The sequence below is a fragment of the Drosophila suzukii genome, chromosome 3, assembly GCF_043229965.1.
Source record: "Drosophila suzukii chromosome 3, CBGP_Dsuzu_IsoJpt1.0, whole genome shotgun sequence".
NCBI lineage: Eukaryota > Metazoa > Arthropoda > Insecta > Diptera > Drosophilidae > Drosophila > Drosophila suzukii.
In genome coordinates this window covers 13,822,507-13,834,749 of record NC_092082.1, presented here as the reverse complement: position 1 = coordinate 13,834,749, position 12,243 = coordinate 13,822,507, and the positions used below count along the sequence as shown (strand labels likewise).

Genomic DNA, 12,243 nt, shown 5'->3' with positions numbered 1-12,243 from the left:
CTATCTGTTTTATACCACATTTTATACAAGTAAATACAGCCTTATCTTTTATAAACCTTTAAATTCTAAGGAAATATCTTGAGTATGATTTTATGATTAGATTTGATTCCGCCACTAAAAAGATAGCGTTTCCGACCCTTACAATTAAGTGGTTATATGTATTTACACGAAACTGGTTTTGTTTAACCTAGAACAGTGGGTTAATAAGTTTAGAAAATGCTGTGTAAAAGATACAATATTTTACTTAAAAATCAAGGTAAGAACTAAATTACAATTTTTCCAATTAGTGTCCATTAAAACTGTACTTATCAGGATGAACACCATTGAAAAGCTATGAACAAGAAATTGAGAAGTTCCTCTACACATAGTAACCCGTTTCTCTGAGTGCACCTTGCAACATACTCCTGCCACCTCACCTTTTGGGGCAGCCAGGTGGGCGAGGGGTGAGGTTGGGCCGGAGCAACAGCAAAACCCATGGCCCGTCGCAGACATCTTGGCGACTGTCGGAGCCAAACTCTTGTTTATTTTTCATGGGAAAGTCAGCCAACAAGGGGGAGGTGGGTTGGAAAATTCTCTGTTGCTGCTGCACTTGTTTGTATGTAAATACAAGTAGGCAAAACTTCATGCGGTGCTCATATACCATCCATATTCCATGGGGCATGGAGAACGGAGTCCGGAACACACGCATCGCGTCAGCAACGACGCAACAAAGGCACGTGTAAACAAGTAGGGCTGGCTTCCCTTTCCCTTTTCCCAAAGTCCCCATCAGAGTACCAGAGAATCCCCAACCCACTCGCCACAATTGGGGATATAACAGCATTGCTTTGCGGCGGCACTTGTTGCCACATCGAAGTTTCTATACCCTCCAGGCGATCGGAGGGCAAGGAACAAAGAGCCCGGCACTAACTTCCCACGGGAGATTCAATTTGGTGGCGAAACTTGGCCTAAACAGATAAGAACCGGGCTCTATCCGCTTTCAGCAGCTGGAACTTTCGGTTTGAGGGGTTACCAAAAAGCAGCTTGAAGGGAAATAACTAAATACTACAATTTTATTGTGTTAGAAACTTACTAAAGATAATTTTCATAAAATATTTGAGATTAGTTTACTTAAGTCATCTTAATTTTATATAAATATAAATGATAGAATAACAAAGTTGCAGGTATCACAAGTATAATTTAAAAGTTCTTGAAAAGGTTTTTCAAAAACTGCTTTCATATATTTAGCTACCAAAATTGTGGTCAAATATATGACAAACTTTATCATAACTTTTCAAGCGTTTGCAATTTCACTAAGTATTTTTATATTGACCTGAAGCGGTTTTTATGACCTACAAGAAACCGCCAAGCAGCATAAATTTCAGTTAGGAAAATAACCTGACTCCAAAAGTTTGTAAATTGCGAGCGACCTTTGCGCCAAATAGTCAGTATTGACCCCCATTTGGTATCAGTTTTTTTCTTACCGCCTGAGTGGTAAAGTAAAAGTCTGGAGACTGGGAAATGCCAGAGTTCACCACAAAACTGTTCGCACCCGCTGGCGAAGAGTGCATAATAAAAAGGGCATCTACGTATGAATATTTTTTATACTTTTATACGAATGCAGGCCGTCAAGGCGTGGCGCGGCAGACAGAGTGGCGTCAAAAGTTGCCCGACTTTTGGTATGGGGGCTCTATACTACACATAGGATGGAAGTACGTGCATCGTACAGACGGGGGGAGGGAACCGGGAGTACGGGGGCTCTGAATGTTATGAAAACAACGGCAGCCAAAAACCACTTGGCACGGGCCGCACCTCGTTGTAAACCCAATGGTAAATGGTCGACAGTTTGATATGCGGTTTGGCAGAGCCAGCAAAATATCAGTTTGAACGGAACCGAAAACCGTAGACCCAGTTGTAAGAAGAAGCTGCTGATTTAATTTTCCATGGCCGAGTTTCTGGTTTTCAAAGTTGTTGAGTTTTCGGTGAAATTGTGGGTGGTCGAAATAAAACCAAGCTCTCGTCAAATGTTTACAAGCAAATATGCCACATCATCAGGGGAACTAAACAGGCTTTCTTTCTTTCGTTGTCTCTTTTTGGATGGAATTTACAGATTTCTTCGCTGGCTAAGCCGCGAAATCGGGGGAAGAATACAATAAGTTGGAATTCGCTTTGATCTTTTCGCACTTTTAAATGTTTGAGAAATCTTTGTAGAAGGCATGAATCGGATTTCGGAGAACCAATAAAAAATTAATGGCAGACCGTCTGTTGTTGTTCTTGTTGTTACTGTGGCCGCTGTTTTCTTCGGCTGTTATTTGTTTTTTAAATTTTCTGTTTGATAAAGCGCACCACAAACAAAATGGGTGGTGGTGGCGAAAATAAATCCTCCACCCCTCCCTCAGGAGAAAAAAAAACAAGAAGAAATAAATACGTGTGAGGGCACAGAGATGTGCAACTAGTTCAGTGGAAAAACCAGCAAATGGCCTTCCCCCGCCCCATTTTCCATTTTCCCTACCCGCCTCTCGGTCCCCCTGATTTACATTTGATTCGATTGGAAGGCGGAAATCTTCGGCAATTGCAGATTAATGCCCTGACAGCTGCCTCCTGGCGAGAGTCCTGGCTTTCCTGTACACGGAAAAAATACCTTGCGGATTGTACAATTTCTAAATTTTCAGAAAACGATTTTCCCTGAGAAATGCATTATGGCAAACCAAGAAAAAATGTCTTAACAATCGGTAAAAATGGATTATTATTAATAATATGTAAAACTTTATCCATTATACTAAATATTTTGTTAAATTTAGACTTTAAAGATCATATACAAAGTGTTCTTATCCGAAATTCCCTTATTATTTCCCTTATTTCCCTTATTATTTATTATTTATTTATTTTTTTAGCATAAATATTTACACAACTTATTTATGTAAAAAAAGTCAGGGCATTTCTTTATAGAACATTTATTTTTTATTTTATTATATCTCTTTTGTAAGTATAAAACTTTTTTTTTAGAATTTACAAATATTTTTTTTAAGTGCCCCTGTCGTTCCTGGCTCTTCTCAGGTGTCAGGATACTTTGCGCTGATTAGATAAACATTTTGGGGAAATGTGTTAAGCCTTGTTTGGCTTTTGTTTTCGGCTGCCGGAGGTTGGCCCCGCCGATTGCCTTTAAAGCCAACTTTCTGCGGGCCAGCAGAGCGCTGCGCAAATGGCATTTTTATTGAGCCATTAAAATTTTCGCCTTGCCTTCGATGCCTTCCCCTTCTTACATATATCCTGAGTACCTATTTTGGTATCCTGGAACCCGTAAGATGGCCATATCTGGCGGCCAGGACGTTTTGTCCCCCGGCTCCCCGCCAGCATTTTGATTAACGTGCTACTGATGCTCGTTTGCTGCGTTGTTTTTTCTAGGTTTTTTTATTTGCCCGCAAAAATCCCACCTAAGGGGATAAAGTTGTGAAATATTTTGGGATTTGCGCGACTAAGGAGTTGTCCCATTCCCATTCCTATGCCCATTCCTTCGAGCTCTAGGTGATTAGGCAGCAATCCATATTTCTTGCGGCCAGCGATGGCCAACCAACTGCTACCGTTTCCTATTTATATTTTATTTTCTATTTCGCGTAAAGATTTATGTACATATTTGCCTTGGCTTTGCGGTTTTTTGAGTTGGGGAATTTGCCTCATTAGCTGCAGCCCTGCGAAGTGCCCACCTTTCTCTTCACCTGGGGGCTTGTGCGTGTGCTTATCACATGAATGTCATTACGCACCTTTCGGCCGGGGATCTTGGATATGCCAACCCCACTCGGGCCATAACTTTTTGGCCCCCCATCCTAAGGGAGTGAAAGTGCGAATGCGAATCCGAATGGGAATACGTGAGTTCTGCAAGTTATGTGCGCGTAAGTGAATGAAATTACCGTAAGGCATTTAACCAATGCAGGGAAAGGCTCTTGGAATAGATACATAAATGACAATGCCGCAAAGCGTTTAAAGATGCCGCATAAAAACGCTGCCTGGGATTGCCAGGCGTTCAAATCCGCATCCCCATCTACATTTTCAACCTCATCCACATCCAGATATACACCATCCCCCTTCGGCTGACTGGTTGTCTTTTCACTCTGGAGAAGGCGCGCTTATCGTTTTGACAGGAATATCTGCGCTTTCTAAATGCCGACGCCGTCGTTTATGACGCTGACTGCTGCGCTTACGATTGAGTCTGAAAACCCCCTAACACCCCGAACACCCCGAACACCCCTTACACCCCGTAGAACCCCACCACCCCGTTTTAGCCATCCTGAGGAACCTTCTTTTGTCGCCGTAAAAACGTGCTGTGCCTGGTTGTTACTTTAATGGCTTTTACTCCCCACGAATCCCGGAGTCGTCAGGCGAATTATGGAAGCTGCCGTCGCCGCCATCGCCAGCTCCATTGCTATCGTCATCGCCGCCTTCGAGGCACTGAGAGAAAATCTAGGTCAAATCGTTTTATATCTATGGAGAATACAAGACAAGCCTCTATTGACAAGTTCTGATCTGATACTAGCAATGCATTGATCATTGCAATGATCTGATTACAACAAAGGAATGATATCAACAGAAACAAGTTTAAATACATATTTAATATATCACGTTATGGATCACCTTTCTTTCCTTTAATAAGCTGGGGGTCAGAATAACATATAATATGTTCTCATAATACAGTTGGATCATAAATAGTTTTACTTTTGACATCCTAACTCATTGAAATGTATTATTAAAGAGTAATTTCTAGCATTTCCCCAAATTTATTTATCAGGAATTTAGATAGATAGTTATCTATTTTTTATAGATATTTATCTAACTACCCTTTAGAGACATCACACTTCAATAGGTCAAGGATAAGCAGGGTAGATGTTAGTCACTTTTAACCTTACTCACACCTAAATTATAAGGAAGAGTATACGATTTCTTAGGAATTGTTGTAGTGAAATTATTTGGTATGATAGTATATAACATGATATGATGCTTTAGCAAAGATTTCCTTGAAGAATAGTTTCAGGAACACTAAAATAAATATGCAAGTTTTCCATATTACAAATTTAACTAAAATAATTTTTAAGAAACTTATAAAATTAGACTTTAAACTATATTACATCCCTTGTTCTCCGTGTATGTCATCCTCATCTTCTGGCTTGTGCTGGCTTTGTTTTTCAGCACTTTCGCGTGCCTGCGTGTGTATTTAATAGTCTGTGGTTTGACATTGACTGCCAGGCCCTATGTACGAATATACACACAAAGAATCATATACAAATGTACATAAAGTGCGGGGCATTAAGGCCGCTCAAGTTGTAATCTGGGTGAAAGGGCTGGCGCCGATGTCGTGCCAGGATCTGGATCTACCTGCTCAGCCCTATCTTTAAATAGTACGGCCTCTCCAGAACTCCCACACCAGCGATTCGATTATCGTGTCAAATTTTAATTACTCAAATTACAACTTGGCTTTTTATGCCCGCGACTTACTTCCCCAAATGCTCACTGAATCTGCGAGTTTTCCCCCACTTTTCCATTTACCATTTCCCAGTTTCCCATTTTCCAGCGAGTTGTCAACGCTGTCACAATGTCTCCTGGTCATTAAACATCCGACTCTGAAGAGGCCTGGATTTGTGGCGAAAATTTAAAGCCTGCTAAATAAGTGAAATAATTGACCCGAGGTGAATTCCTTCAGACCAAGACCAAGAATGTGGCTGGGATTTGGCCAAGGGAAACACTGGCTGAGGTGGCCTTAAAGGAAGAATTTAATGAAAATGCTGTTAAGTATGCTATAAAAAGTTATCTAAATAAAGTGGCTGTTTTTCTGGGAAATGTTTATTAAGTAGGGTTAGCAATATACTTAAATCTAGTATTTCTTAAAATGTATCATCAACTTAAAACTGACCTTTGCAGGTACATAACTAAAACTACCCTTGGATTCTAAAGCCACTTTAAAGAGCCATTTCATTAAATTCATAAATATTTTCCTTATCTCCGCTAATGCATTTAATGCTGGCAGCGGACCCTTTTCCGAGTTCATCAATTCGCCGGCGAATTTGACACGCATTTCGGTCTATTAACCAAAGAAAACCATACCGAAAAGGATTTTCAAGGCAACCAGTAGCCAGTGGCTGCCAAAAAATATCTCTGGCCATCTATCTTTGGTTTAAAATCGCCAAAAAACGTGACGAGGGGTGAGAGGAGATGAGATAGAAGAAAAGGGAGGATCGGGCAGATAGCCCGGGGATATGAAACGACTTAGGCCGCGTTAGTCCTTTAATATGCCAAGATTGACGTCGATTATGCATTAATAGGACACGCACTATAAATAACGCGCCTTTGGCCCTAGCGAAGTCCTGTCGTGACGTCTATGGGCCTAATGAAGGCTTTTTTCAGCATACGTTCCACGTAGTCGCCCGGGGGAGCGAGTGAAAAAGAGGCTGCAAGAGAAGTGCACTTGGAGAAAAAACGGTCTTTGACTAGAATATGTGAAAATTATTCGTAGCTCACCTTTGGACAAATTTTTAGGATACCTTTTGTAACCCTATGGCTATCAAAATAATAATATTAGGTACTAAAAATTGGTTATGATTGACAATATGGATTCGAAGGTGTAATATATAGGTGTAATATTATCATATATGCACCTTATTATCGAGATCATTTATTTGATCTTATTGAAGAACAAGGTGCCATACTGATAATAAATTGGAAGGAATATGAAGATAGTGTTCTTTATAAAGTACGTATAAAAGCGAAAGTTTTAAAGTGCTTAATGTTAGGTGTCAGGGCAATAATCTTAATAGTATCATAGGACCCATGAGCGAAATAGCTGTTTAATAGGAATGTGGTGGTTTTGGCAAGTACAGCCGGTCTTTTGAGTTTGATTAAAAGTAAGAGGACCCCTTGTTCAGCCAATACTCAAGTAACCAATTTACAATAATACTCTCAATTTTTTAGCAATCTCATTTTAAAGTACCTTATCTTAAATTCACATAAATCAATCTATAGCTTCCGTGTTAATTTTCTACAGCGTTTTTTTCCATTTCCGGAGTACTTTGTTGTGTTTCGACATTTTTTAGCAGTGCAATAGGCGTCACCACCCATTTCGAATTTTGCGCTGACATTGATTGATTATAAATCGGCATACATTGCAAATCCAAAGAGAGGACAATAAATGCCTGGGCTGCTGTTGTTGCTGTTGCTGTTGTTGCTGCCGGGCATCCTTTGTGTTGCTGCTGTTGTTGCTCCTTGTGTTGCTGCTGCGGTTGCCTTTGTTTGGTCTGTGACAGCTTTTAATCTGGCCAAGGCACAGCAGCAACACCAAATGCTCTACAGCAGCAGCAGCAACAATGGCAAGGAGCAGCAACAATGGCCACTCGTAAAGTGCCTGGGACGGCGACGACTGTGTGGCATATTTGAAAATCACTTTAGTTCATATTTCGGACGCACAGCCTGAGACCTCAGCCAGTTGTCATTGCGTTCCTAATGCCTGTCCAAAGCGTTAATGATGCGGTTGCTGGTCAACCGCAGCAGTCGCCGCAGCAGCAGCAACTAGCAACTAGCAACACCCACCGAAAGGCAACCGAAAAGCGCCCAAACCACCCATCTATCCCATTCCCACCCGTTCCCGCCCCCTTGTCCTTCACGCAATTTACATAATGGTCGGCTCCTGATGCAGGAGAGATGCTTTCACCAACAATAACAACGCCGGCCATAGCAATAGCAGCAGCAACAACAGCAACATCAACAACATCAGTAGCAACAACAACCGTTGATGGCACGTTTTTGATTTCAATTGCTATTGCCAGTAGTTTCACTTGACTTTATGTGCTCCTGCGTCTCATCCCTAAATCAGTGCACTGAGAAAAAACTAAATGAATAAGAACTATACTTAGATTAATAATCCCCATTCAGAAAACCTATATATTTCATAAATTTCTTCAAGAAACTATGAATACCATACATTTTCTATGAAATTTATATACTATAACCAAAATCTTTAACAAAGGTCTATGTATCAACCTTTAGTGATAACCTTTAAATAATATGAGGAATATTCTTTAACTTTCTTTTCAGATTTTTGGTTGTAAGAAGGTAAGTGTATAATCAGATCCCTGTGGGCTTACTCATTTCCTGTTAGTTCTTGAGTAAAGTATGTAAGTTCTTTAAGTTCTTGATAGTGTACCCCTTTCTAACTAATTTACTAACTAATTTACTAAGGAATTTACTAAATCCACTCGACTTTTCTCCGCGTGCAGTCATCTTTCTCGTTGCTTTCTGTTGGGCTCTGATGTCTGGCCTATATAGGTTGCTTGGCGCCATTTTATGTACGTAGCAAAACAAAAGTTATGGCCCGATTTTCCCTATCGCCTATGTCGCTCGGCCCCACCCACTTTCTTTTTTTTTTTGCCTTTTGCTTTTTGGGTTGGGGGCGTTCTGGTAACAAGTGGGACATTTGCCAGTTTGCCTGGCCGTTGTTATTGTCCTTGTTGTTGATGTTGCTGGCAGCAATAAAAACAAGCACAAAATGTTGACGCCACCCTTTTTTTTTTGCTGTTTGGTGGACCAAAGTTACGCATCTAATAGGAAATCGGCATAAGTATATGTGTACACAATGGAAATCCTAGTTTTCCTTATATCCCAATCCCGAAAATCCAATGATAATTTTAAGCAAACGAGCGAAGGGCCATGGTGAAAGTCAAAGTCAATTACGTGGCGCTTTCACAAATCTTTCCAGCCAGGACAATCGTGTTAGAGAGGTGGGGTTCTTTGGGAGGTTGGGTGATGGTATGGCAAATTAATAGAGAACACACACGTAGGCAGGATCTTACCCATACACACACTCACTCACACACATCGCCTCGTAAAATGTAATGTCATAAGTGCTGCTCTGAACCTAAAACATTCCGCTGAACGTCAGCTCCTTTCCCTCGCAACTCCATCTATTGCCTTTTTCCTTTCCTCATCCTGGTAATAGCCTAGTGAGAATCCTTGGCTGCAGTATTACGACTTTCCCATGCCCAGTAACAGGTTTTTTCAATCTTGAGTCGCAAAAACGCTGCTTGAACAGGAACTATATAAGTTTGTGTTATAGGGAGTTCATGCTTTGAAAGCAAAAAATGTTATTGGGCTATTGAGACTGCAGTAAGGAACTCGTATCCTTTCTGCAGATCTTAAAATAGTATATAATTTTAATATATCTCTAAGAAAAATGTTAATAATATGCAGGCACCTAACCTAGTACATTTTTTTTTAAAGATTTGAAGAACAAATTCTATAACTCACATTCAAATTAGGCAAAAAAAGGGGAACATGTACACGAAGGCATTTGAAAGTAATAATAAAAGGTTGGCTACGTAGATTACAATTGAAAAGCTGGGTGTTGGACCCTCTTCAGCGGTTCCCATTCCCACAGGTCCCCGAATTCGACATACCCTCACCACAGCCAAAGCAACGGGTACAAAAAGTGGCTTCTCTTTTTCGGCGGAGGGGAGTAAAATATTCGGATTAGTTATGCTGTTGGTCTGCCCCAGGCAGTGTCTGCTCGTCATCCTCCCCCTCAGTTGGAGTGGTGGGTTTTCTGCCCTTTGTGTCCCAGCACTCGACCAGGACGAAGATGGAGTCCTGGACCCGGACCATAACTAATTCCATGGTTATGTATTGTAGTTTCCTGCGCTGCCGTCGCTGCATTCATTGCTCACAAATTGGCAGGCAGTGCTTGAGGCTTCTGCACTTGTGACCAAAGAGTCACTGGACCAGTGGACTTCAGACTAGGGGACTCTGAACCACCCATCAAGGAACTGTTGCTTGCCGAGGGGAATCCGGAATCTGCTTAGTCCGGGTCTGTTGTTCAGTCAGTTAGTGGCTTATTTGTAGGCAAACATTCTCCGGTGAGGCCCCGGGATCCATCTAGTTCATAGATTTATCTAAAATAAGTGAACCATCTAATTGTTCAATAAGTTCATCCTGGGCCCCGAGCATCTCCTTGTTGCTTGTTTAGAATATCCAGGGAATGAATAGCCAGCTTAGGCAAATGGAATCCCCACTCCAAGGCTAGGCAGCATACCCATACCCATGCTCGCCCGCAGGCTCCGACCTCTAGACGTGCTTAAACCCAAAATTAGGGGTGGTTACAGTGGGTCCTGCTGGGTAGTTGGGTGGCTCGCTGCTCGGGTGCTTCTTCTCCGGCATTCTTACGGGCCATAAAATTTAAAAGCGAGCAAAGCATTTTAGCTCTGGTGCAATTTATTAGGCCGGCTCATCGTGCCGCATTTCGGGCCTTTGCGTAACAATTGCCTTCATCTGTTGATAAATCCCTGGCATGGCACCAAGTAAATTGAAAATATACCCCGCCGCACACACGAGAAGGTGGCACATCGACTTCTCCTCCAATTCCGAATCCGATGTGCAGCCAACTGTGTCGCAGTTCTAATTATCCACGCACATGTCTGCTGGCAAGCATTGGAACAGGCAAACTTCTATAACTTTAACTCAAGTGTGTTAGGTGTAAAAATCATGTAACGAATTTAAAAATGTTGTATGGGCATCTTGTTGCTTTAAAGTCTTAACCTTAAGTTAGGAATATACATACTTCAAAAGTTTTTACAAAATTCGAAAGTGTGTAATTGGTCCAGTTACTGATGATGTGGAAGAAAAGTTTCGCCCAGGGACGTTCGACTGTACTTCCATTGAGCTGAAGACCGGGCTTAAAGCGAGCCCAGAGGACACGGACAGAAGCTGGTAAAGCAGGAGCTTCCGCTTCTGTCTTTTATGCAACTGCAGTGGCCACCCGCTGGCTGCCTCAGTGGCAAACGGCATTCAAAACAGCAGCCAGGACGGCCCGCCAGCTGTGCAGCTGCCTCCGCATCCGCAAGTGGCGTGAAAGTTATGAATTTTAAACATTTTCTGGCTGGGCATCGTCGGATCCAGAGAACAGCGGCGCAGAGAACGCCCCTTTGGCCACGTCCATATATTAGTTTCGGTGTCTTCGTGGCGTCTGCAGATTTATAGCAGGCCAAAATCTGCAATTGTGGGTGACTCCTTTCCAGCTCGTTCTCGTTTTCTCAGAAATTGAAAGAAATCTTTATAAAAATACGAAAAGAATGTATAAAAGTTGTATAAGTTGCATCACTTAAAGCTAAATATCATTGTCTGTGCTTCAGGATGCTGCGCTGCTGTTGCGCCAAATATCCACATCCGTTTGGAGGCATTTTCGGAATTTGTAGTTGACCAGGCCAATGGAATACATGGGGTTGGTGGCCTTGTAAAAGTGCAGACCTCGTCCAATCTTGATTATGTACCCATTGCTCAAGCTGCAAGCAAAGAAAGTATATAGATAAGATATTTTATATATATTAGGCTAGTAGGGTGGATCGATTATAATTGTGCTGGCATTGAAGTGACAAACAGAAGGCTCTGTCTTCAATACCTACTTTGCGTCACCACTACAATCGACTCACCCTGCTGAACATAATTTTGCTGACGTGACGCAATCATTTTGCAAGCTTACTAGATTTTGCGATCGTGCAGCGAGTCTTCGTATTTGATGGCGACTGTTATGTTTCTCCGCTCCAAGTCTCCTTTGATCTGTCCAAGATTTGTTCTTTGTTGATCAGGGTTCTTCGCATCCTGGTACTCTTTAGTGATCAGTCGAAAATACTTCAGGTTAGGGCAGTTGGTGGCAGCTAGCTCTAAGAATCTCACAAGGTTTTGATACTGCAAGAGATTTAATAAGATTGTTGTAGGCTGATCTGTGGTAATTATTGGATATGTCTTGCTTACCTGGTAGTTCTGGGTCATATAGGGCTCCTCCAGCATTATTTCCACGGTCTTGTCATCCATATATTTCCCAAAGAGCTGATCGTAGTCGAAGCCCGTGTCGTTTTCGTTGATGGAGACGTGGGAAACGACCTCGCCGAGCATGAGTTTGCCATTAACCCGCGCTTTTATGGCATCCGCCCGATCCATATACTCCTTGATCCTAATGAGAAATCCCTTCCGCTTCGTTTCATCCGGTTCCCCGTTTACGAACTGCATTAACTGAGCGATCCCCTCCGTGTAGAGAGTTTGGGCCTCCAAGATCCGGGCATTTTGGTCGCACTCAACAGCGCGTATGAGTAATTCCTTGGCTTTCAAAGCGTTGCTCATCTTGGCATCTCTATATGGATTTTTAAGTACTTAAGGTATGTATATATTACTTTTTAGGATCTTTTAACCGAGGATCGTTTACATTTAATATCTTTTAACCACAAAAATCAACAACGAAAT

The 12,243-nt window shown here is 41.8% G+C and overlaps 1 protein-coding gene across 1 annotated transcript; it reads right to left on the bottom strand.

The window, feature by feature from the left end:
• Positions 1 to 11,034: 11,034 nt before the first annotated feature.
• On the bottom strand, positions 11,035 to 12,243 carry LOC108011842 (MIT domain-containing protein 1). Its single transcript, XM_017077080.4, has 3 exons — positions 11,758 to 12,243; positions 11,486 to 11,691; positions 11,035 to 11,288 (listed from the first exon to the last, which is right to left on the bottom strand). The coding sequence occupies exons 1-3, from the start codon at positions 12,121 to 12,123 to the stop codon at positions 11,135 to 11,137; spliced, it is 726 nt and encodes a 241-aa protein (XP_016932569.1). The 5' UTR covers positions 12,124 to 12,243; the 3' UTR covers positions 11,035 to 11,134.

Excerpts from the sequence above, each read along its gene's own strand:
- LOC108011842 (XM_017077080.4), bottom strand. The coding sequence starts at position 12,123 with ATGAGCAACGCTTTGAAAGCCAAGGAATTACTCATACGCGCTGTTGAG. Across the intron at positions 11,692-11,757 it reads ATATGACCCAGAACTACCAG|TATCAAAACCTTGTGAGATT; the intron begins GTAAGCAAGACA and ends AATCTCTTGCAG. Across the intron at positions 11,289-11,485 it reads CTGCACGATCGCAAAATCTA|CTTGAGCAATGGGTACATAA; the intron begins GTAAGCTTGCAA and ends CTTTGCTTGCAG.